This window comes from Podarcis gaigeae (assembly GCF_964106915.1).
Source record: "Podarcis gaigeae genome assembly, chromosome: 14".
In the NCBI taxonomy this organism is placed as follows: domain Eukaryota; kingdom Metazoa; phylum Chordata; class Lepidosauria; order Squamata; family Lacertidae; genus Podarcis; species Podarcis gaigeae.
This window is the reverse complement of record NC_139690.1, coordinates 47,178,477-47,200,051: the sequence shown is the minus strand read 5'-3', so window position 1 is coordinate 47,200,051 and position 21,575 is coordinate 47,178,477. Positions and strand designations below refer to the sequence as shown.

The 21,575-nt window shown below is 46.6% G+C and overlaps 3 protein-coding genes across 4 annotated transcripts in view; 1 reads left to right on the top strand and 2 right to left on the bottom strand.

Moving 5' to 3' along the window:
- The window catches only part of SHMT1 (serine hydroxymethyltransferase 1), a 343,621-nt gene that overhangs the window by 122,622 nt on the left and 199,424 nt on the right, over positions 1-21,575 (bottom strand). The window lies entirely within an intron of this gene.
- The window catches only part of SLC5A10 (solute carrier family 5 member 10), a 101,081-nt gene that overhangs the window by 52,639 nt on the left and 26,867 nt on the right, over positions 1-21,575 (top strand). The gene's annotated exons all lie outside the window — the stretch shown is intronic.
- The window catches only part of FAM83G (family with sequence similarity 83 member G), a 44,619-nt gene that overhangs the window by 20,077 nt on the left and 2,967 nt on the right, over positions 1-21,575 (bottom strand). For both annotated transcript variants that reach the window (XM_083711464.1, XM_083711465.1), the window contains one exon: positions 6,131-6,298. In XM_083711464.1, the coding sequence (XP_083567590.1) occupies positions 6,131-6,298 (168 nt within the window). The remainder of the gene's footprint in view (positions 1-6,130; positions 6,299-21,575) is intronic.

The window sequence follows — 21,575 nt, the reverse complement described above, 5'->3', positions numbered from 1 at the left end:
TGAAAACGATGCTGCTTGCTCTTGAGTAAACATGCACAGGATTATGTTTTTAATGAGGAAGCCGATAGCTCTGGTGGATGATGATTAATAGTGATTTAGATCTGAGTTATACCGCTTTGAGCAATGCCTCTACTATTGAACGGGAAGCATGACATCCAATCAGGCTACTTGCTGGCAATAATAATATGTACCTCCTCTGAAACAATTATGTGAATCTGCGTTGCAAAACCACGCATTTGCCTTTATGAATAGTTGCGCCAAACCTGCAGCGTCAGCATGTGAGAAAGCAGAAAGCTCTACTGAGCTTAAAGCGACAGGTTTCGGACAGCCCTGGTCTTTCTTCCCCAGTTGTTCCACAAGTTCTGCTGTCAGGGCCGGAGTCAGACACAGGTCAGCACAAAAGACGCAAGGCTCTGTTGTTAGTGAAGTTAACTCTTTAGTCAAGGAAACAACATACAACTCAGCAATGCTTCCAAGTTGGTGTTGTTCCTATGGAGCAGTTGCTGGGACTGAAGATCTTCCCACCTTTCGCTGGATGTCTCCCAAGCAATCTCAAACTGCACCTCTGCACCTCTGGCCTCTGTTCTGCGCTCCTGATTATTCTGCACGTTCTTGGAGACCAGGGAGGGAAGGAACTTGTCGCAGCAGGAGAGGAAGACTCCCTGGAGTCTTCAGCAGCCTCTTGACCCCCCTCCTCTGCTTCAGCCTCAAAGTCTGAACTGCTCTCTGTCACAGGTTCTTCCTGCTCGCTAAACCCTGTTGCCCCTTCAGCATCCAGACCTCCTCCTAATCTCCCTCTGACCTCTCATCGGTGTCCCACCACCAGTTCTCTGGCTCTGAGCCTTCCTCCTCTGGGGTTTCCCTTGGGGGTTTCCCAGCTCTTGCTTCCCACCCCACCCCCTTCGTCCTGCCAGTCCCTGACACCTCCATCCTACTCATTGTCCCCAAAGCAGTTTTAAGGCAGACAGTCTCCTGACTAATAGGTTTTTGGTTTTGGCTGTGTTTTTGTCTTCCACAAAACAAAGCAAGGAGGGCTCCTCTTTGTTGAGGTTTCTGACATTCCCCGGTTTCTGCCGCAGCCAGATGCCATTTGGCCGACACATCTCTACTTGGAAGAAGAGTTGTCTGACCCAAAAGTGAGGGCCGGCCAGCCTCAGAGCATGCGTCATCCGTTTTCTCTGTCTGGGCCTTCCCTTTTCAGAAAAGCACAAAAGGGGAAAAGGCGTTCTTTGGGCAACACCCATCTAAGAAAAGAAGAAGGGAGAAGAATCGCCGAACGCTCTTGCAGCAGCCAAAAATGCCCGGCTTCCTCCTCTCAGGGATGGCATCATCGTTAAGGAAGGCCTGTTTGTTTAAGCACCCAGTAGGAAGAACAACAGAAGCAAACACCCGCAGATGGATGAGTGACCCGGGAACAACACAATCTCCGCTTCTGCAAAGGGGTGACTCACTTGGCAAACACTCTCTCGTTTGATAGGGTTTCTCATTCGATAGGGTTTCCTGAGGTGCTGTGTGTTGACCCATTGCACTAGCTAGTCGAAGCTTGCCTGCTGCAGAAATCAATGTCAGAGTGGCTCAGGGATAGCATTGCTTCCACCTTGCTTTAACGGGCAAAGGTTTGCGGAACTAAGAATGCAAGCACGCGATATGTAAGAAGGCCAGTGGCTCAGGCCAAAGGCCTATCCAGTACACTTTCTGATTTCCAGCCGATGTTATACAGTGGTACCTTGGGTTAAGAACTTAATTTGTTCCGGAGGTCCTGAAACTGTTCTTAACCTGAAGCACCACTTTAGCTAATGGGGCCTCCTGCTGCTGCCACGTGATTTCTGTTCTCATCCTGAAGCAAAGTTCTTAACCCGAGGTACTATTTCTGGGTTAGCGGAGTCTGTAACCTGAAGCATCTGTAACCTGAGGTACCACTGTAATAATAATAATAATAATAATAATAATAATAATAATAATAATAATAATAATTTATTATTTATACCCCGCCCATCTGGCTGGGCTTCCCCAGCCACTCTGGGCGACTTCCAACAAAATATTTAAATACAGTAATGCATCAAACATTAAAAGCTTCCCTAAACAGGGCTGCAAGGGACACAGGTGGCACTGTGGGTTAAACCAGAGCCTAGCACTTGCCGATCAGAAGGTTGGCGGTTCGAACCCCTGCGACGGGGTGAGCTCCCGTTGCTCGGTCCCTGCTCCTGCCAACCTAGCAGTTCGAAGGCACATCAAAGTGCAAGTAGATAAATAGGTACTGCTCCGGCAGGAAGGTAAGCGGCATTTCTATGCACTGCTCTGGTTCGCCAGAAGTGGCTTAGTCATGCTGGGAACATGACCCGGAAGCTGTACGCTGGCTCCCTCAGCCAATAAAGCAAGATGAGCGCCGCAACCCTGGAGTCAGCCATGACTGGACCTAATGGCCAGGGGTCCCTTTATCTTTAAACAGGGCTGCCTTCAGATGTCTTCTAAAAGCCTGGTAGTTGTTTTTCTCTTTGACATCTGGTGGGAGGGCGTTCCACAGGGTGGGTGCCACTACCCTTTGACTGGTTCTCTGTAACTTGGCTTCTCGCAGTGAGGGAACTGCCAGAAGGCCCTTGGCGCTGGACCTCAGTGTCTGGGCAGAACAATGGGGGGGAAATATCCTTCAGATATTCTCGACCGAGGCCGTTTGATCCCAAGCATCTCTGGGCAGGGTGGGTATAAAGACACCCCCCACCCCGATATATGGCGAAGCTGAAAGTTGGAAGTTTCAGAACAATAGAAAGCATCTCTCACACATCACCTCGTTAAACTGTAGAACTTGCTCTCGCAAGAGGCAGTGGCCATCTCCAACTCAGATGGCTTGAAAAGAGGATAAGGCAAATTCATGGAATATAATGCTATCAATGGCTGCTAGCCAATATGACTATGTTCCGCCTCCAGTAATGCTTCTGATACCCATTGCTGGAAATTTCAGAGGGGAAAGTGCTCATGAGCTTGAATCCTGCTTGCTGGTTTCCCATAGGCTTTCTAAACCTCTGGAAACCCTTGGAAAAAACCCTTTAAAAAAACCCAAAACCATCCATCCACCAACTCAATCACAATTGCTCCCTCCAAACCTCCTTTCTCAAAGTCCAGCTCTCCAAAGCAGTCTTTCTCAACCTGTGGGTCCCCAGATGTTGTTGAACTACAACTCCCATCACCCCTAGCTAGCTCAGGGATGATGGGAGTTGTAGACCAACAACATCTGGGGACCCACAGGTTGAGAACTGCAGTGTAAAGACTCGTGGGATTGCTAGCTGCTATTTTCGCTCCATTTTCATGCTCTTTTGGGGCTGCTTTTGCCCCTTTCTGTGCCACTTCCAGGTCCGCAAAGATACGTGCGTAAATGGGGAGTTTCTTGTATTCATTTACCTGGCTGTATTCATCAGAAATAATTTCCGTGGAAAGGTGTGACTTTTACAGCCATTCATATCTCCAACCCTTCTTTGAGTTTGTCAGTCGCTGAGCCTGTTCTCCCCACTGTGATCGCTTCCTCAGAACTGGCTGCATCCTAAAGTAATTCCTGGGAGAGGTGTGCCGTTTCCTGAGCAGCGCAATAGATATGGATTCCAGAATAAAACAGCTGAACGGGGAATGTCAAGTATGCCTCCTTTTTCCTTGAACCAGCCGAGTCTAGGTCAGAGGCTGTGGTGTTTATGAGACCCACGGGTTAAAGTACGATTGCAAGCTTGAAAACGAAACCACAAACTCTTGACTTTGGCACAGGTGACGTTTGACATCCAAAAGGGCAAAATGTGTGGCTCTGATTCACCAGCTGAGTCCCTGAGTTTCCCCGTGGTTGCTCTTTAACAGCCTTCCCCCAGCACACATGGCCTGCGATTGAGAACACCAAGGGGGTTCTTCCTCTGTTTTCAATACCCTTATGCACCATGATCATGGCTACGCCAGCATAAGATTTCTGGTATTGTGGATTGAGTCAGCACTGTGGCTGAGAATGTGAGCTCAGAGCCAGGAAGTCTCTGACTTTATTATTATTATTATTATTATTTCAGTTTATATACCACCCTTTATCAAAAGATCCCAGGGCAGTGCACAACATTAAAAACACATTACAGAACTTCAGTGATAAAAACATAATAAAAAAGCATATGGACAGACAGCCTAAAACTTTCATAATAAGAATAACAACAGTCCTCTCCCCCACACTTTGAAAGGGACGGGTTATTTAACAGCCATAGGCCTGGGTAAAGAGGAATGTTTTTTGCCTGGTGCTGAAATACATGTAATGAGCCTCTCTGGGGAGAGTATTCCACAACTGGGGAGCCACCACAGAAAAAGCCATACTCTTCATCATGTTGCAAGGGACCTCAGAGGCCATGTAGTCCAACCCTCTCATCCAGGATTTGTAGCGCAGGATCTTTCAAGGGCACAATCCCTTACAGTTGGGCATTCAGTCTCCGCTTAAACACTTCCAGTGAAAGTGAGTCTGCCACCTCCTGAGGCAGGCTGTTCTCCTATTGAACACCTTCACACAGTTAGGAATTTTCTCCTAAATCTGCTTCTCTACTGTTTCCACACATGTGGTTCTAGATCTTTCCTCTGGAACAACAGAGAACGGGCCCACTCCATCTTCTGAGTAACACACCTGCAGAGGTTTGAAGGATGGTTCAAATCTCACTGTGTAGCCATTCTCTCTTAGCCTCAGTTTCCCCCCTCTGCAAAATGGGGATAATAATTTTCAGAGATGCATACGCTCTCGGCTAAGCAAATTGGAATTATGTGCCAAGGACTGTTGTATTCCCCAAATGTTGTATTTTTTTTTTAAAAATGCATATATTCTCTTCACATAAATTAGTCTGCCATCTTGAGTGTTTTCTACAAATTATGCTGGCTTTGCTGCTCACAAGAAAGGACAAGTAGCTGCTCAGGTCACTGACTGAAGTGTTTGTACTGACCCCTGGGAATTTATTTTACCTACCTCTCTGGCATCTGAGATCTTACTCTTTCAAGCGTATCTTTACATTAATCAATCCTAGAAACTTTGAATTGTTGTTTTTTTAAAAAAATAATTCTCAGGAAGTTGAATTTGATACCACATTTTGCAGATTTCCCAGGCCTGTGTGACATATACACAAACCTTCAGCCCACATTCCGGAGTTGTTGAAAGGATTGTTGAGAGAGTGTGATGTGAAACTCATCAAAGACTTTACTAAAAATAAATACATATTGGGTTGTACCTTCTCATATTGGGAGAAGGCTGGTCCTTCTCTGACTTAGACCCGTTGCAATTGATGGGCGTGACTAGGGATGCGGGTGGCGCTGCGGTCTAAACCACTGAGCCTCTTCGGCTTGCGAATCAGAAGGTTGGCGGTTCAAATCCCCGCAACGGGGTGAGCTCCAGTTGCTCTGTCCCAGCTCCTGCCTATCTAGCAGTTTGAAAGCACGCCAGTGCAAGTAGATAAATAGGTACCGCTCCGGCGGGAAGGTAAACAGCGTTTTCTGTGCGCTCTGGTTTCCGTCACAGTGTCCTGTTGCGCCAGAAGTGGTTTAGTCCTGCTGGCCACATGACCCAGAAAGGTGTCTGTGGACAAACGCCGGCTCCCTTGGCCTGAAAGCAAGATGAACGCCGCAACCCCATAGTCACCTTTGACTGGACTTAACCATCCAGGGTTCCTTTACCTTTACTATTCATTTACTCCGGGTAGAACCGTTTAAATTTGGTTGGATACAGTTCATTCGCAGAATCACAGAGCTGGGACCACGGGGGGTCATCTACTCCAACCCCGTGCAAATGGAGGAATCTTTTGCCCAGCGCAGAACTCGAACCCACAACCCTGGGATTAAGAGTCGCATGCTCTTACTGACAGAGTTGCTGGCAGAACTGGTGCCATAGTGACTGCATGCAAACCCAGGACCTTCCTACCTGGATATATAAATGGATGGCGAGTTCTTCCAAGTTCTTTAAAGCAAAGGGCATGGAATTTGGGAAAGTTGCAATTTCAGTAATGAGAAGCTAGTAATGGGAGAAGCTACTGATTACACCTTTGGCTCAAAGAGATCGCTTTGTGTTTAAGGCGCTGCCGTAGGTCCCTTTTTTCCTACAGAAATCTAACAGGACGACTCTTGGGAACAGGGCTAGCCTTACCTTTAGGTGTCCAGTGTGCATCTGGGCTCGCTCACACATCTGGAGGAAATATTTCAAGTTGGTCTCGTCCAAGATGATGTAGATGCCCACTTTCCGCTTGAAACCTGCGTCCAGGAGATCTTTGAAGATGTCTACATCCGTGAACATGTCCATGACCACAGCGACAACCTGTGGAGAGAGGCAGAACACTTGATCACACACTTTCAAGAGTATCTTTGCATTCATGAGGGCTAGAAACTGGATGGCGTTAGGAAGCAAACTTCCACTGGCAGGCTAGGGTGAGCTTAGAATAATACGCGAATTGTGTTGGGGATTTAGCTTGGTAACAAAGGCCTTCTCTGCCTCAGTTTGCTCTCTGTTGGAGTGGCCCTTCCTTCTTGGTAGAAAGCAGATTGTACCTCCCCCCCCTCTTTGTTTTGCATATTCCTTCTTTGGCTTAAAAAATTAATCATCCTGATTATATTGCGTTCAGAGCCTTTCATTCCAGCATATCAGTAGGGTTCCTTGTGTAAACCATTCATTAATTTAGCATTGCTTCCATATATATATATATATATATATATATATATATATATATATATGCTTTCGTAGATTTTCACGGGTACAGGAATGCAGGTTTTGGTGTCCTCGGGTGTCTTCCCGTGTAAAAGTTGGGGTGTCTAGGCGACGTTTCGACGAGGTCTCACTCGTAACAAGAAGCCGAAAGCACCAGCCTGAAGATGACGAGTGAGACCTCGTCGAAACGTCGCCTAGACACCCCAACTTTTACACGGGAAGACACCCGAGGACACCAAAACCTGCATATATATATATATATATATATATATATATTCTGTTTTACAATTTAGAATATTCATTTAGACAGCCTTAAAATATCAATGTCTTCCCTTCTTCTCTTTCCATGGTTCATTTTGCAAAGCATAAATCCCTGCATATTTTATATAAACTAAACCATTCAGTATTCCATTATTACGTCCATCAAAATTTATTTACACTGTTGAATTTATCTTAATGCTGCTAACGTTTTCACATTTTCAATAAACACTTTCCAATCTTCTTTAAACGAATGTTCTTCTTGTTCTCTTATTCTATAAGTTAGTTCTGCAAGCTGTGCATATTCCAACAGTTTATGTTGTCATTCTTCTTTGGTTGGGACCTCACTCGTTTTCCATTTTGGGGCTAACAAAACAGTGATGTACGTAAATAACCTTTTTTGACACCTGGGAATTTCCATCTGAATTATCCCCAGCAAAAAAAGACTTTGGGTTTGTTTTTTTTGGAAAGGTCCTTTTAAACATTTTTTTTCAATTCACTATAAATTATTTCCCAATACTCTTTTACCCTTTTATAGATTCACCACACATGAAAGAACATATCCTCGACCTCATTGCATCTCCTTACTTCCTCTCATTGCTTCCTCTCTATGGGAGGTAAGGATAGTCTCACCTGGCCCATTTCACAGATTGGGAAGCTGAGGCACACATGGCTAAGTGGCATGCATATGCCATCAACTCAGTCCACTAAATGCAGATCTATCGATCAGGCAGTGCCTCTCGTCCTGACCTACTTAAGCTTCCCCTCTGTGCAGCTGGCCAATTTGCTAGCTGCCTGATGTCACAGCCCTGTCATCATCTTCCTTATCACTGAATAATGATCTGTCACTGTTTTCTTTATAAAGCTTATTGCAATTGTACAAAGCACTTTGTAATTATTATTAATCTATAGCCTTTCTACGGGACGTGGGTGGCGCTGTGGGTTAAATCATGGAGCCTAGAACTTGCCAATCAGAAGGTCAGCGGTTCGAATCCCCACAACAAGGTGAGCTCCTGTTGCTCGGTCCCTGCTCCTGCCAACCTAGCAGTTCGAAAACACATCAAAGTGCAAGTAGATCAATAGGTACCGCTCCAGTGGGAATGTAAACGGTGTTTCCATGTGCTGCTCTGGTTCACCAGAAGCGGCTTAGTCATGCTGGCCACATGACCCAGAAGCTGTACGCCGGCTCCCTCGGCCAATAAAGCGAGACGAGTGCCGCAACCCCAGAGTCGTCCACAATTGGACCTAATGGTCAGGGGTCCCTTTACATTTACCTTTACCTTTATAGCCTTTCTACTGCCCATTGCAAATGTGTGACGCACTTCGTGCAGTTTATTGACTTCCTTATTCTATTTACATTGCACCTATCCTCCACACATGGCTTCTCCCCAGCCCCATTTTATCCTAACAACAACCCTGTGAGGTAGGTTCAGCTGGGAAGCAGTGACTGGCCCCAGGTCACAGAGGCTCCCTGTTGTTGTAAACAAAACCTGCCCTTCTTCCCTTATGGGGTATCCAAGAGCCCGTATAGAGTCCTTATGTGGGTTCCCTATTGGTAGGAGAAAATGACAGAGGCCAACCAGAGAATATTGAGAAGCAAAGCAGCTAGTAAGCCTGATCTTTATTGATCTGTTGCAACAAGGTCCTCACTCACCATATGCAGGAGAGAGGAGGAACCCAGAACAATGGTGTGCAAGCCCTTATATAGACTTTTGAAATTTCCACCCTGTAGATCAAGACACGCCCCCCCTACATCATTCCTACATCACAGAAGGGCTGAAATCTGAGTGCTTTGTTTACCTCCTATCTGCCAAGTTACCTGTTTAATGGTCACTTGATTGGATTGCCTGGGGAGCCTGGCCAGTCTTTTGTAATGATAAATACTTAGTTACAGATAGGTAGCCGTGTTGGTCTGCCATAGTCAAAACAAAATAAAAAAATTCCTTCCAGTAGCACCTTAAAGACCAACTAAGTTAGTTCTTGGTATGAGCTTTCATGTGCATGCACACTTCTTCAGATATCTGAAGATAGGGTTAGGGTTAGGGTTAGGGTTAGGGTTAGGGTTAGGGTTAGGGTTAGGGTTAGGTGCTTCAGGTTAAGAACAGTTTCAGGTTAAGTACGGACCTCCGGAACGAATCAAGTACTTAACCTGAGGTACCACTGTACGTGCTTGGTTGGTACATTTATGAAATATATATATATATATATATGCAGGTTTTGGTGTCCTCGGGTGTCTTCCCGTGTAAAAGTTGGGGTGTCTAGGCGACGTTTCGACGAGGTCTCACTCGTCATCTTCAGGCTGGTGCTTTCGGCTTCTTGTTACTGGAACAGAGCGGGATCTCAATGTTTGAGTTCCTATAAATACTGTAGAGGGGGTGTGGTGTCTAGCCTCCAATGTTCTGGGCAGAGAGGAAGTTCCCAGGCTAGTGTGCCTTTTCTTCTTTTGTTCCTTAATTACTTGAGAGATACCTTGAGTGATTTCTTGAGTGATATCCTGAGTACCACTTAGGTGGGTCATTAGGTGTGGATTAGTTGCTAAAGTCTTTGTGTCTTGACCTCTTGAACTTTGTGAAGAGTTTTCCTGAGAAGATGGCTGTATTGCACTTAGTTGTGCTTTGGCTTGGCTTCGTGTATAGGGGCGAGCTGTGGTTTTGTGGCTTGTGTCAGCCAGATCTGTGTAGGGATTGCAGGGGGGTGCAGCATCCGGAGGTGCCACCATGGATTGGCTACTGGATGGTGTCAGTAATTCATCTGTGGAGAGGGTCTGGGTTTGGGTCTGGTGTGGTTGATTGGTGTTGGCGTTCTGTGTGCCTCTGGATCTGGTGTCAGTTTTTGTGGGGAGGGCTAATTTCCAGATGTCTGGCAAGCGGGATGTGTCGTCACGCTTGTTCATGTTGTGAGGGTGTTTCTCTATCTCGATGGCTTCCATGATTATTCTCTTGTGGTGATGTTCCGTGTTAAAGAGCAATTTGGAATCTGCAAAATTAATTTCGTGTCCTGTTTCTTTCATGTGTTGGAAAAGAGAGGAAGTTTTTTCTTCTTTTTTGACGGCATTCTTGTGTTCTGCGATACGTGCATTTATTCGTCTGTTTGTTTGTCCAATGTACGTGGCTGGGCAGACTTTGCAGGGTATTTCATAGATCCCTTGGTTTTCCAACTGGATTTTATCCTTGGGGTTTCTGAGGATATTGGCTATTTTTTGGTTGGTGCAAAAGGCTGTTTTGATATTGTGTTTATGGAGGATTTTGCTAATTTTATCTGTAGTGCCCTTGATATAAGGAAGGAGGGCTATGCCATTGTTTTCTTCTGTGTCTTGGTTTTTGGGGGGTGTTTCCTTTTGGATTAGCTTCGTAATCCTGTTTTGCTGGTATCCATTGGCAATTAACACATTTGAGAGATTCTGTAACTCAGTTGTCAAGTGGTCTTTGTCAGCCAGGCGTTTGGTTCTGGAGATGAGAGTCTTGGCTACGGAGTTTATTTGTGCAGGGTGGTGGTGTGATTGTGCATGTAAGTAGCGGTTGGTGTGTGTTTTTTTCTGGTAGATAGTGTGTCCTAGGGAGCCATCAGGTTTTTTGTAGATTAGGACGTCAAGGAAGGGAAGTTCTACCAGAAAAAAACACACACCAACCGCTACTTACATGCACAATCACACCACCACCCTGCACAAATAAACTCCGTAGCCAAGACTCTCATCTCCAGAACCAAACGCCTGGCTGACAAAGACCACTTGACAACTGAGTTACAGAATCTCTCAAATGTGTTAATTGCCAATGGATACCAGCAAAACAGGATTACGAAGCTAATCCAAAAGGAAACACCCCCCAAAAACCAAGACACAGAAGAAAACAATGGCATGGCCCTCCTTCCTTATATCAAGGGCACTACAGATAAAATTAGCAAAATCCTCCATAAACACAATATCAAAACAGCCTTTTGCACCAACCAAAAAATAGCCAATATCCTCAGAAACCCCAAGGATAAAATCCAGTTGGAAAACCAAGGGATCTATGAAATACCCTGCAAAGCATTGGTTTCAAAGGAACACTTTGAAACCAATGCTTTAGACAAGTCAGAACACAAACCCAAACTTTGGCTCAGATATGTTGACGACACCTTTGTAATTTGGCCACACGGGAAGGAAAAACTGGATAGCTTCCTCACACATCTCAACAACTTACACCCCAAAATACAATTCACTATGGAAATAGAAGCCAACAACCAACTTCCCTTCCTTGACGTCCTAATCTACAAAAAACCTGATGGCTCCCTAGGACACACTATCTACCAGAAAAAAACACACACCAACCGCTACTTACATGCACAATCACACCACCACCCTGCACAAATAAACTCCGTAGCCAAGACTCTCATCTCCAGAACCAAACGCCTGGCTGACAAAGACCACTTGACAACTGAGTTACAGAATCTCTCAAATGTGTTAATTGCCAATGGATACCAGCAAAACAGGATTACGAAGCTAATCCAAAAGGAAACACCCCCCAAAAACCAAGACACAGAAGAAAACAATGGCATGGCCCTCCTTCCTTATATCAAGGGCACTACAGATAAAATTAGCAAAATCCTCCATAAACACAATATCAAAACAGCCTTTTGCACCAACCAAAAAATAGCCAATATCCTCAGAAACCCCAAGGATAAAATCCAGTTGGAAAACCAAGGGATCTATGAAATACCCTGCAAAGTCTGCCCAGCCACGTACATTGGACAAACAAACAGACGAATAAATGCACGTATCGCAGAACACAAGAATGCCGTCAAAAAAGAAGAAAAAACTTCCTCTCTTTTCCAACACATGAAAGAAACAGGACACGAAATTAATTTTGCAGATTCCAAATTGCTCTTTAACACGGAACATCACCACAAGAGAATAATCATGGAAGCCATCGAGATAGAGAAACACCCTCACAACATGAACAAGCGTGACGACACATCCCGCTTGCCAGACATCTGGAAATTAGCCCTCCCCACAAAAACTGACACCAGATCCAGAGGCACACAGAACGCCAACACCAATCAACCACACCAGACCCAAACCCAGACCCTCTCCACAGATGAATTACTGACACCATCCAGTAGCCAATCCATGGTGGCACCTCCGGATGCTGCACCCCCCTGCAATCCCTACACAGATCTGGCTGACACAAGCCACAAAACCACAGCTCGCCCCTATACACGAAGCCAAGCCAAAGCACAACTAAGTGCAATACAGCCATCTTCTCAGGAAAACTCTTCACAAAGTTCAAGAGGTCAAGACACAAAGACTTTAGCAACTAATCCACACCTAATGACCCACCTAAGTGGTACTCAGGATATCACTCAAGAAATCACTCAAGGTATCTCTCAAGTAATTAAGGAACAAAAGAAGAAAAGGCACACTAGCCTGGGAACTTCCTCTCTGCCCAGAACATTGGAGGCTAGACACCACACCCCCTCTACAGTATTTATAGGAACTCAAACATTGAGATCCCGCTCTGTTCCAGTAACAAGAAGCCGAAAGCACCAGCCTGAAGATGACGAGTGAGACCTCGTCGAAACGTCGCCTAGACACCCCAACTTTTACACGGGAAGACACCCGAGGACACCAAAACCTGCATTCCTGTACCCGTGAAAATCTACGAAAGCATATATATATATATATATATATATATATATGACCTTATATTTTCTTATAACACTGTTTAACCTGCGTTGCTATAAGGAAATGTTTGCATCCATGCTGGCAAGAGGCGGGTGGCAGCTTCGCTGGAAAACTGCTACAGCACACAAACAGTTTGGAAAGTGGCAACCGCTGTCAGAAAGAGGATTAACCTGGAGGCAGGGCTAAACAAATGCAGTTAGATAAACAGCACCCTGCGTCTGCTTGCTAAGGCAGTTCTGTTTGCTTGGAGGCACCGGTCGGTATCTGCTGCCTGGCTGGAAGCTAAGTTGCCTTTGTGCAGGCTCCAAAGGCATCTTTGAAGATTTCCCTTCTAAAGCGACGTTCTCGGCTTATATTTTTTTCCTTTCTGAGTCAGGGTTGTTTTGCAGCATTTCTCCGCCTAACGTGGAAAACATGCAGAGCTCTGCAAATCCGGTGCTGCAGCAATTTCACAGAATTGTGGAGCTGGAAGGGACCCAAAGGTCATCTAGTCGTATAACCCCCTGCAATGCAGGAATGTCAGCTAAAGCATCGGCCACCCAACTTCTGCTAAAAAAACCTCCAAGGAAGGAGAATTCAAAAAACCTCCAATAAAATGTCAGGGATCAATTGTAAAATGTATTCTATCTAAAAACTGGGCAGAGAGGGAGCGTGTTGGACCTCACCAGGGAGAGTGTTCCAGAATTGTGGGGCCAACACCGAGAAGGTTTCCACCAAAGGTTTAGCTTGCATCCTGCTATGGTTCCACAAACCCCTTTCTGTTTCCTTAGTAAGAAAAGATACCTATTTCCCACTGCCAGATATTATTTTTTCCATACTGATCTGTCTTAAGCATAGATTCCAGCCCCCACCTCTCTCCCTCCCTCTCTCTCTCTCTCTCTCTCTCTCTCTCTCTCTCTCTCTCTCTCTCATTGTCTTCTGCTTCTTTTCCCTTAGATTTGAACACACCAGCTAGGTACTGTATTCAGAATATGTTGTCGGTCTGCATTTCTGAATGGATTAGAAACAAAGGGGCATTAATGTCACTGTGGTTCAGATTCCTTCCAGGCTGTTTATGGAAGTGGAGAGGCTGTGCGGCCCTTACTTTCCTCTTTTAATTAGCGCGTATAAAATGTCAGGTCATTTCGGTACTGGAGAAAAACAGAGGCATTATTAATTCACCTGTTTTCCCACCTTCTCAAAGGTGGCTGCTGGTCTGCGACCAGAAACACACAATTAAGAGTTGGACGGTTAACTGTTGGGAAAGCCAGAGGTAGGAACAAAGTGAATTTTGCTAAGCACACCTGTTTATTCTCCCTCTCCTTTCATCTCCAAGACGCCAAGCATTTTGCATCTTGCAATTACTAACGAGATTCACGGTTTGGGGGGGAGGTGCGAGTGTGGGGGAGAATGGGATTGTGCTGTAGAGAAAGGAACCCATTGGAGGTCAGATTGCAAAAGCATTTTTTAGGAAGCTGGTTTTCAGTTGTAGGTTTTAGGTTGTTGAGAAGCGGATGAATTGGTGTGAATTGTTGCCTTTGAAATCTCAGAACCCCTTTCAGCACAGGCTATGCTATTGAGGGGTGGCGCTGTGGATTAAATCACTTAGCCTAGGACTTGCCGATCAGAAGGTCGGCAGTTCGAATCCCCACGATGGGGTGAGCTCCCGTTGCTTGGTCCCTGCTCCTGCCAACCTAGCAGTTTGAAAGCACGTCAAAGTGCAAGTAGATAAATAGGTACCACTCCGGCGGGAAGGTAAACGGCGTTTCCGTGCGCTGCTCTGGTTCTCCAGAAGCGGCTTAGTCATGCTGGCCACATGACCCGGAAGCTGTACGCCGGCTTCCTTGGCCAGTAAAGCGAGATGAGCGCCGCAACCCCAGAGTCGGCCACGACTGGTCCTAATGGTCAGGGGTCCCTTTACCTTTACGCTATTGAGAACATCAGGACAGTCCTTCAACGGGATCAGACCAAAGGCGCATCTTAGCACAACATCCTCTTTCCCACAGCGGCCAACCAGAAGGTAGTTGGGAAGCCCCCAAAGCAAAATAGAAAGGCAACAGCCCTGCCTGTTGTTTGCCCTCAACATTATGACTCCCAGGTACACTACCCCTGCGGGTGGAGGTTCTGTTTCACGCTCATGGCTCCCAGCACTAGGAATGGAGGATTTCAAGTTTCTGGAGGTTGCTTTGCACTGGCCAAACTACTGCATAAATCTGCGGATCCTGTAGCTTATCCTCCTTCGTGTCAGAATGTGACAATCCTGGATTTTTTCCTATGATGCAGTTTGGCAAAAACATTTTTGTAGCTCATAGAATTGTAGATGGCTAGCAATGATTCCATCCCACTTGGATTGCAAAGTGGGCTCACTTGATCCCGTGTGGCAGCATCAGGATCCAAATTGGATCCATGGCCCAATTCAGTATCCGCGGCCTGGTGGACTCCAGCTGCTCAAGACTTGCCACAATCAGCTCCAGTTTGCACTGTGACTCTTTTAAGCCTCTCTGTCTGTCTGTCTCCTTCTCTGCCTCCGGTTCCTGGTGGTGCCCGGGCGAATGACATCATCAAACCACGCCTCCGAGCTCAGAACTGACTGCCATGTTGTGAGGGGCAGAGATGCAGGGGCAGCGCTATGAGGCGGGTGGGGCCAAGCCTAAAAAAAGGGACGGCTGATTTCAAGTCAGAAGCTGTGATGGCTTTACCAAATGCTGGGACCGTATGACATGGCTGACACCCAACAGGGCTTGTGCAGATCTGTTATCACCCAGAGTTCCATCTAGAAGCTTCTCTCACACAATCAAATACGATTTCATTGAGTCTCCCCACCACAATTGTTTGTGCCACAGAGGCCTTATGTCATCTGGGCAGATGTGAGAGGTGATTACGCTGAGGGAAGGTATCTCCAAAGAACTTTGCCCTTGTGTTTGCTGCTCTGCTCTACTTTATTGTCCTTCTACACCATGCGTTCAGCTCAGCGTGATCCTCCCTCGATCGCTGCTCTGACCAAGGTCCATTCCCACACAGGCCAGGTTGAATCAGTGTGAGGAAAATGTGCTGCTTTCACAGAATCTGAGGCTTGGAGCCCAGTGCCAGATTTACGTATAAGCTAAACAAGCTACATCTTAGGGCCCCACTCTCTTGGCCCCCCCAAAAAAAACCTAAAGGGAAAAAACACCTGGATGTACATTTCCAAAATATAAGATAAAAAGGAAATAAAATAAAACCTACATACAGCAACAGTGTTTGGTGTTGTGTAGGCTCCTAAGTAATGGGCCCCACCTGCTAGCCTGTTCCCTAAAATATCACTGGTTTGCCCATTTCTATATATAGGGTGCCTGCACTCTGTATATGCAAATGGCTTTAGATACCTATTAGGTCCATAAATTACCATATAGCATATATTCAGAAGAAAAAACAGTGACAATTTGTTGTTGACAAAGGACCCCAGTCGCGGACGACTCTGGGGTTGCGGTGCTCATTTTGCTTTGCTGGCCGAAGGAGCTGGCATTTGTCTGCAGACAGTTTTTCCGGGCCACGTGACCAGCATGACTAAACCACTTCTGGCGAACCAGAGCAGCGCATGGAAATGCCGTTTACCATCCTGCCGGAGCGGTACCTATTTATCTACTTGCACTTTGACGTGCTTTCGAACTTCTAGATTGGCAGGAGCAGGGACTGAGCAATGGGAGCTCACCCCGTCCATCGCGGGGATTCGAACCACTGACCTTCTGATCGGCAAGCCCTAGGTTTAGACCACAGTGCCACCCACGTCCCTGACAAAGGACAGCTGGACATAGAAAGGGCCCCATTACCTTCAGTAGCTTAGGGCCTCATCAAACCTAAATCCGGCCCTCTTGGAGCCCATCGTGAATTTCACATTGTGGGACTCAAGCGTCCCACAAGTGATTTCCTGTGGTCATTTCCAGCCACGTTTTGAAACAAGAGTTGTAGATAAACCACATAACGACAGAAATTAGAGATGGAAAAAGGGAAGGGAGGGGAAATTCTATTCAGTTCACATTTAAGGCTGACTATCAAATGTGCATTTTCTGAAACAGTGTGCGGATTGAAACACAGCCGTTCTTCTTAATTCAAACCTCTACAAATTTTGCAGTGCATTTTCTCCAAGCACACAGTGCTTACCAAAGCACTTACAATAGGTGAGAGTCCATGAGAACAAACCTCATCATGAAAACAACATACATATGAGGAGAAATTGCTTTGAGAAACTTGTTCCTCAGTCAAAACTGTGCATAAAAATTGGAGAAGTTTGCACCAAAATGCTGGAAAATTAACCGATGGAGATTTTTTTTTTGGGGGGGGGGAATCGCAGATTGCTGCCGGAATGTGAAGAGCTGAACCAAAGATTAGGAAACTGAGAAACTGAGAGAACAGCAATGGGCAGATCCTCCCATCGCTCGTCTTGAGACATGGGCCGTTTAGGCTGTTGCATGCATGCAGAGATTAGTGAAGAAAGAAAGAAAGAAAGAAAGAAAGAAAGAAAGAAATCTGCAAACTGGCTAAGAGGAAGAGTGGGGAACTCTCTTCAACGCTCCTGAAGGAGTCACTAGGGGTATATAATGAAATACGGGTTTTTGAAAATACCCTGCAAAAATAAGCTTGTGCAGATGCACTGTAAACCTCATTGGAATATGGCTTGGCTGCTGTGAAGGAACACATGGAATGCGCCGAGGCAATGCTTGTCTGTAGCCGCTGGTGCATACTCAAAATGGGTTACGTTTCCCAAACACCTCTTCAGATAATGCTCCTGACCTGCCATTCACAGTTTCCCACCTCTGCTACGTGGGAGAAGGCCTTGAACGTGCTTGCTGATGGAGAAATGGCTCTGACTTAGCTGTCAAGGTGATTGCCAGTTTTGAGATGCACGAAGTGGGGGCAAGGTGATTGCCAGTCTTGAGATGCACGAAGTGGGGGCAACAGCAAACACGGCTAAGAGAGGACAGGAAGATGTCAAGCAAGTTGGAGGTGGATCTCAGAAGGATAAATCCAATTATCAGAAGCACTGGGGTTCCTCCACATCACCCAGAAACCATTAAATTTGAAATACATGTTATGAGTGGTGTGGAACTCATCAGTTAATATGCATAATGACCAGCCATTGTGCACATTCGCCACGGAGAATGTGGACAGTCCACAAAAGCTTGTGTCATAAGCAAGGGCTGTAGCTCAATGGTAGAACATCTGCTTTGCATGTAGGAGGTCCTGGTTTCAGTCCCTAGCATCTCTGGGTAGGACGGAAACCCTGGATAGTCTCTGCCAGACAGTGTGGACAATACTGAGCTAGCTGGACAACTCCCTGTGCTCCTAATAAATTGTTGGCCCTCAAGGTGCCACACAAGACTTGCACTAGCCAGCCTGGTAAGCCCCAAAGCAAGGCATGAAGTCTCCTCCTGCCAACAGCCCAGAGGTGGACTTCCTCTGAACCTGGAGCTTACATATAGCCATGGTGACTAATGGTGACCATCCTGCCTGCATCTGATGAATGTTCCAAGCTAGCGAATGACAGTATGGACTAGGGATGGTGTGACTGTTCCACAGTCATGCTTTGTAAGCCATTCAGCCACACATGCATGGCCACCCATGTCGCTGCATCTCCAGAGGACGCTTTGTCCACCTGACACACCACCGCTGGGTCGCAGCGAAGCCTCTAAAGCGGACACTTCAGGTGTTATGAATGTTGCAGAAGGGCAACAAGCGTCCTTCTGCGTGTCCGTTTTCGGCCAACGGGGAGACACAAAGCGAGTTGAAGCTGGGAGCTCATCGGACATTCGGGAAATGCTAAATCCCCCCAAAATTATTCCCAGCTCCAGAACAAGTTGCCCTAGGAGGAGTCAGATCCTCCTCTATTTTTCTTTTTTTGATCTCGTTAAAGAAATGTTTGGGCAGAGAGGCCTTAAGTACAACACGTCCTACATCAGAGCCACAATATCTTTCCTACCTGGTGACCATAAGAGTTATTTCACCCACTCTCATTGACGCCTGCTTTCTGGCATTTGCCTCCCAATGAATCCCTTCAGAAAGGCTTCCTGGAGCTTAAACCAGCCTCCCTAACCTGGTGCCCTCTGGATAGCTTGGACCACAACTCCCATCAGCCCCAGCTAGAACAGCTGAGGGTTGGGACTGATGGGAATTGGAGTTCAACGTGTGTGTGTGTGTGTGTGTGTGTGTGTAAGAAAGCACTGATTTCTGCTCCAACCCAGGTTTGTCTCATGCAGTGCTGTTTCTCTTCTGCTGCAGTTTGGCTTCCGATCAAAACTGCGCTACTCATCTTGTGGCCTGCTGTGGTGGAATTTTACACAAGGAACTACGTTATCATGACGTTACTGTGCACCATCCATTTCAGTGCAAAGGAAACACCGCGCAAATAGGTGCTGGTGCTGAGGAAAGCCATCAATTGCATATTATTTGCGGGCTGAAAACCACATCAGCAGCTGCAAACGCCAAACATATCTGCTGGGTCGGTTTCCATTCTGAGCACCAGCAATTTCCACTCGTATTTCAGCTGGAATTCTTCCAACCTTCCCAGGTCCAACAACATCTGGAGGGCACCAGGTTGATGAGGGCTGGCTTGCAAGCAAAGAGGAGTTGCTTCTGCACACTAGGTGAGAAGGTGGTGACCTAAGATAGGAGTGGAACCTTTGAGGGCCAGCTTGGTATCCTGCTAGCCCTGGTCTAGTTTGTCCAGCCAGCCCTTAGCGGAGTCAGCCTGGTCCTTTTCATGGAGCATCATTGGCTCTGACTCTCCCTTTTTTAACTGAGCAAATTATGGAGCCACCCATCCCTTTGATGGTGCAATCAAAGGAGGACTTCAAAGTGCCTAGCTGTGACCACAGATTTGATCATGGGTTGACTGTGCCTAACGCTCATTATTATTTGATGCAGCATAGCTTTAATTCTTAGCACAAGCTTGCTAGGAACTCCTTGCTGCATGGGAGCAAGGACCCACCTATTCCCACCTTCAGTTTCCAAAGCAAATGTAACTGAGAGTGTCAAATTGCAAGGGAGAGTCTTGCTAGCACCTTCAGGTAAAGGTAAAGGGGCCCCTGACCATTAGGTCCAGTTGTGGCCGACTCTGGGCTTGTGGTGCTCATCTCGCTTTATTGGCTGAGGGAGCCAGTGTACAGCTTCCGGGTCATGTGGCCAGCATGACTAAGCCGCTTCTGGCGAACCAGAGCAGCGCATGGAAATGCCATTTACCTTCCCGCCAGAGCGGTACCTATTTATCTACTTGCACTTTGAGGTGCTTTCGAATTGCTAGGTTGGCAGAAGCTGGGACCGAGCAATGGGAGCTCATCCCATCACGGGGATTCAAACCGCCAACCTTCTGATCGGCAAGCCCTAGGCTCTGTGGTTTAACCCACAGCGCCACCCGTGTCCCTTGCTAGCACCTTTAAAGACCAGTGAATTAATTGTGGAATATTCTTTCATGGGCCAGAGTCCCCTTGGTCAAAAGGTCATCACATGCTAGCTGTTTGCAGCATCTGGTGCTCTGAGTTATGTTGCCCCTGAACATGGATGTTCCATAGTGTGTAAGCATGGCAAATACTTACAGACCAAGCTATCCTTTGTGGTTATATTCTGTTGGGGTCTATATCAGGGATGGGGAACCTGTGGCCCTCTAGTTGCTGTGGGACTCCCAATTCCTATCGCCGCCAGCCAGAGTGTCTAGTGCTCAAGCACCAGAAGAGACAGTCAAGCTACATCTGGAGGGCCACATGACACCCGTCCCTTGGTATGTATTCTAACAAGCAAAGCACAGTAATAATATGCGTGATGTTTCTGCGGAAAATAAACCAGGGCTCTATAATTTAGTTTCTCATCAGCACCAGATGACTGGCAGCTGAATGTGTGAAGTGACCGTTGTGCCAAAGCAGAATGTGTGAGGTGACCCGGGATGCTTCATTTTCATGCGCAAGCAGCCCCTTGACGCTAGAGTCACCAAGTGAGGGATGTACATGTGAGAGGGCTTCTCCACCCTTACATTTTGCCTAAGCATAGGTCTGCCCTTGAAAGCTCTGTGCCTGAGTGTTTGGTTTTATTTTTGCCCCGTGGAATCTCATTCCTGAGTGCTCATTCAGAACAAATGTCAAATGGGGTTTCCCACAGATAGCCATTTGCTCCGATGGAGCTTTAAAGACCGGGTTTTCATGGGGAAATCTCTGCAGGGGAAAAAAGAAAGAACGCTCATATACGGAGCTTTGGAGTGCAGATTGTGCCTGGAATGAGCAGATGAAATTTAAATGTGGCTAAGCCCTGAACCAGCCTTCTCTGCCATAAGTTAAGACACCCTTAACCACCCATCTTGGTTTTCTAACAGTTATCCTCGCTGCCCCATCCCTTTACAAAATGCCGCTGGAGTAGCAGCCAGTGGTGGTGCTCTCTAGAGGTTAGAATCATAGAACTGTGGAGCTGGAAAAGGGACTCCTGAGGGTCATTTAGTCCAACTCTCTGTAATACACTCCTGACTCCCATTAGCCCCAGCCAGCCTGTCCAGTGGGAAGGGATGGTGAGAGGTGGAGGCCAACAATATCTGCCTCCATGGTTGGAGGCAGTAATGCTTTTGAACTGTGGTTGCTGGAAACCATGGGAGGGGAGTATGAATGATGCTTTTGCACCCGGGTCCCACTTGTGGGTTTCTCCACAGGCATCTGGTTGGCCACTGTGAGAACAGGATGCTGGACTAGACGGGCCACTGGCCTGATTTAGCAGGCTCCTCTTATGCTCTTAGGCTATGGAAGGCACCAGACTTATTACCCCTGTTGCAACGGAAATATAGTTTTATTCCAGCTAGATTTGGCTAGGTTACTGAGAGCCAGCCTTCCCTAAAGTTTGAAGATGGATTTCAGGCACTGAGGTTACTCCCCCCCCCCCCCCGTTACTATCCAAGCTGAAACTGATCAAGCGAAAACAGGAGGAGGACCGATCAGAGCTTTGGGGGTGTGATATCAAATAAAGCTTAGGCACGACGAGACTGTT